The sequence below is a fragment of the Rhagoletis zephyria genome, unplaced genomic scaffold, assembly GCF_001687245.7.
Source record: "Rhagoletis zephyria isolate East Lansing unplaced genomic scaffold, Rhagoletis_zephyria_1.1 Rzeph_scaffold_35178, whole genome shotgun sequence".
In the NCBI taxonomy this organism is placed as follows: Eukaryota; Metazoa; Arthropoda; class Insecta; order Diptera; family Tephritidae; genus Rhagoletis; species Rhagoletis zephyria.
In genome coordinates this window covers 767-3461 of record NW_016192233.1, presented here as the reverse complement: position 1 = coordinate 3461, position 2695 = coordinate 767, and the positions used below count along the sequence as shown (strand labels likewise).

The 2695-nt window shown below is 57.1% G+C and overlaps 1 protein-coding gene across 1 annotated transcript; it reads right to left on the bottom strand.

The window, feature by feature from the left end:
• Positions 1-305: 305 nt before the first annotated feature.
• On the bottom strand, positions 306-1904 carry LOC108354346 (pancreatic triacylglycerol lipase-like). The gene is made up of 2 exons (XM_017605538.1): positions 1328-1904; positions 306-772 (listed from the first exon to the last, which is right to left on the bottom strand). Exons 1-2 carry the CDS (start codon positions 1902-1904, stop codon positions 306-308), a joined length of 1044 nt encoding a protein of 347 aa, XP_017461027.1.
• Between the last annotated feature and the right edge of the window lie 791 nt (positions 1905-2695).

Genomic DNA, 2695 nt, shown 5'->3' with positions numbered 1-2695 from the left:
GAAGATTCTGCAGTGTAGCAGAGCCACGTGCAGAAACAGCGCTTTCACAACACAACCAAAACAAATCGTTCACAGATCACAAGAGCGCACAAGAGCGCCCGCTGTAGTACGCTGAAGAAAGCGTCCAGCTTCCAAAAATGTTCAAAAAGTAATGGTTTGTGGTTTAGTATTTGGCAAAATGTACAGTATTTCTCCCATTTCTCCGTTTCAACAACAAAATAGAGTTCATGCATTGATTGATTGATTCCTTTTCAACTACCTAAATGCAACATTATCACTACTGCTGCTGTTGCTATCACTGCTATCTACACCCAGGGCGTCTGCGAGTTGGTCTTGAGGTAGAAGAGCGTGCTGGCGTTGGCCGGCGGCAGGTGCGACCGGTCGGCGTAGAAGCCCATCTCCACCTGGTACTGCCCGGCGATGAACTTCTCCACCGGCTCGTCAAAGTCGGGCTTCTCCGCGAGCACGTCGGCGGTCAGAAAGCGGCCCGGGTTGGTGATGCTCCACCCGAAGAGCTCCAGCGCCCGCAGGTGCGACCCGGCCACGGTGAAGGTGCCCGCGCCCGGCTGGTGGTAGCCAAAGTTGGGGTAGAAGTCCAGGTGGCCAATGGGTATCAGGCTGCCGTAGTGGTTCACGGGGAAGAACCACTCCGACGGGTCGAGCTTCGAGTCGTAGCCGTCGGTGTGGATGACGTCCACGAAGGGCGCGTCGCCCGGGTTCAGCGTCGGCGAGTTGGCCACCTTCTCGAAGCAGGGGCCGGCGGGGTCGAGGCCTGTAAAAGGAAGAGAAGTTAAAACAGTTAGAAGGTTTAGAAAATAGGGGTTAACAGTACTTACCGGTAATGCGCGACAACGCCTTCGACTCCCGTCCCGCGACGCCCATCACGTGCGCCCCCAGACTGTGGCCGATGCCGTAGATCAGCAGGCCGCGCTTCACCTCGCTAATTGCCCGGGTGTAGTTGGCCAGCCAGTGACCGACGGTCATCACATTGGAGGCGGCCTGGCGGTAGCGAAAGACGAGCAAATCGGCCCCGCCGCCCCAGCCGAGAATGGCCACCGTGTGCTCCTGGCCCTTGTTGGCCGCCGTCCGGTTCAGTATGTCGTCCTTGTAGGAGTGCAGCCAGTCGGTGTCGAAGTTGTTGTGGAAGCCGTGGGTGATCAGCACCAGGCGGGCGGAGTCGAGGAAGCCGCCGTTGAGGAGGGCGAGGGCCACCTCGCGCGGATTCGAGTCAAAGGTGGCCTGAATGTCGGGGCGGTTGCGGTGGTNCAAAAGGAAGAGAAGTTAAAACAGTTAGAAGGTTTAGAAAATAGGGGTTAACAGTACTTACCGGTAATGCGCGACAGCGCCTTCGACTCCCGTCCCGCGACGCCCATCACGTGCGCCCCCAGACTGTGGCCGATGCCGTAGATCAGTAGGCCGCGCTTCACTTCGCTAATTGCCCGGGTGTAGTTGGCCAGCCAGTGACCGACGGTCATCACATTGGAGGCGGCCTGGCGGTAGCGAAAGACGAGCAAATCGGCCCCGCCGCCCCAGCCGAGAATGGCCACCGTGTGCTCCTGGCCCTTGTTGGCCGCCGTCCGGTTCAGTATGTCGTCCTTGTAGGAGTGCAGCCAGTCGGTGTCGAAGTTGTTGTGGAATCCGTGGGTGATCAGCACCAGGCGGGCAGAGTCGAGGAAGCCGCCGTTGAGGAGGGCGAGGGCCACCTTGCGCGGATTCGAGTCAAAGGTGGCCTGAATGTCGGGGCGGTTGCGGTGGTAGAAGACCAGCTTCGGCTTGATCGTCTCAATGTCCCAGGGGTCGGGCATGGTGAGCAGGGTGACGTTCTTCAGCTTCTTCAGCACGGCGGCGCTCTCCTCGTGCACCTCCTCGAGGAGGCGCTCCTCCTCGGCGCGAATCGCATTCATCACCGGCTCCGATTCGGTGTCGTTCCGCGGCCAAAAGAGCGGCGGCGATGATCTTCTGGTTACTGTGGCTGCTGTTGTTGCGGCGGCTACTGCGGCCGCTGTTGTTGTCCGAAGCGGCGTCCAGGACGTGCAAAGGAGGAGGAAAGAAATGGTAAAGAGTGATTGAAGGAACATTGGGTAGGTCTTTTGCTGAGGGCTGCTGTGTTAGTGGTTAGCTGTTGCTGATTGCTGTGAGTTGCTGGCAAGAGTGGTAACAGGCAGGCAGGCAGACAGTGGAGTGCAAAGGTAATATCGGAATGGGGAGAGTGCGGGAGGTACAGGAGTTGCTGAGCAGATAGGAGGGGGATGCAGAGTATTGGTAGTTGCAGTAATAGTAGTGGTGGAAGCAATGAACGGAATGAGTGCAGATGTAGAAGAAAAGAAGTAAGAAGTAAACATGAGGAGAAACTTCGAGCTCTGAGAAACAGCAAGCTGAGAGAGAGACAAGCTGCTGTTGCGAGACAACCGACGAGTATTATGATGAATGCAGGAGGAAAGGCATGCAGATAAGGAAAAGCAGATAAGCAGAGAAAGCTGGTTACTTGAATGTGTCGCCAGTGAGGATATGCCGAGGATGACGGCGAAGACGGCGGAGATGCGCCTGAATGACTAGGACAACTAGGCGAGGGACTGGCTGAATGGCTGGCTGGAGTGAAAGAGCTGCGACGAGGACACCAAGCATCAAGAAGAGATCAGAGGGAGAAAGAGAAAGAGCAGGCGCAACAAGCACTGAAGTGCGGACAAATCGAACC

What these genes read in the sequence shown, in the direction of transcription:
- LOC108354346 (XM_017605538.1), bottom strand. Translation starts at nt 1,904, where the DNA reads ATGAATGCGATTCGCGCCGAGGAGGAGCGCCTCCTCGAGGAGGTGCAC. An exon ending in GGCGCTGTCGCGCATTACCG is followed by an intron (nt 773 to 1,327) that starts GTAAGTACTGTT and finishes TTCCTTTTACAG; the next exon opens with GCCTCGACCCCGCCGGCCCC.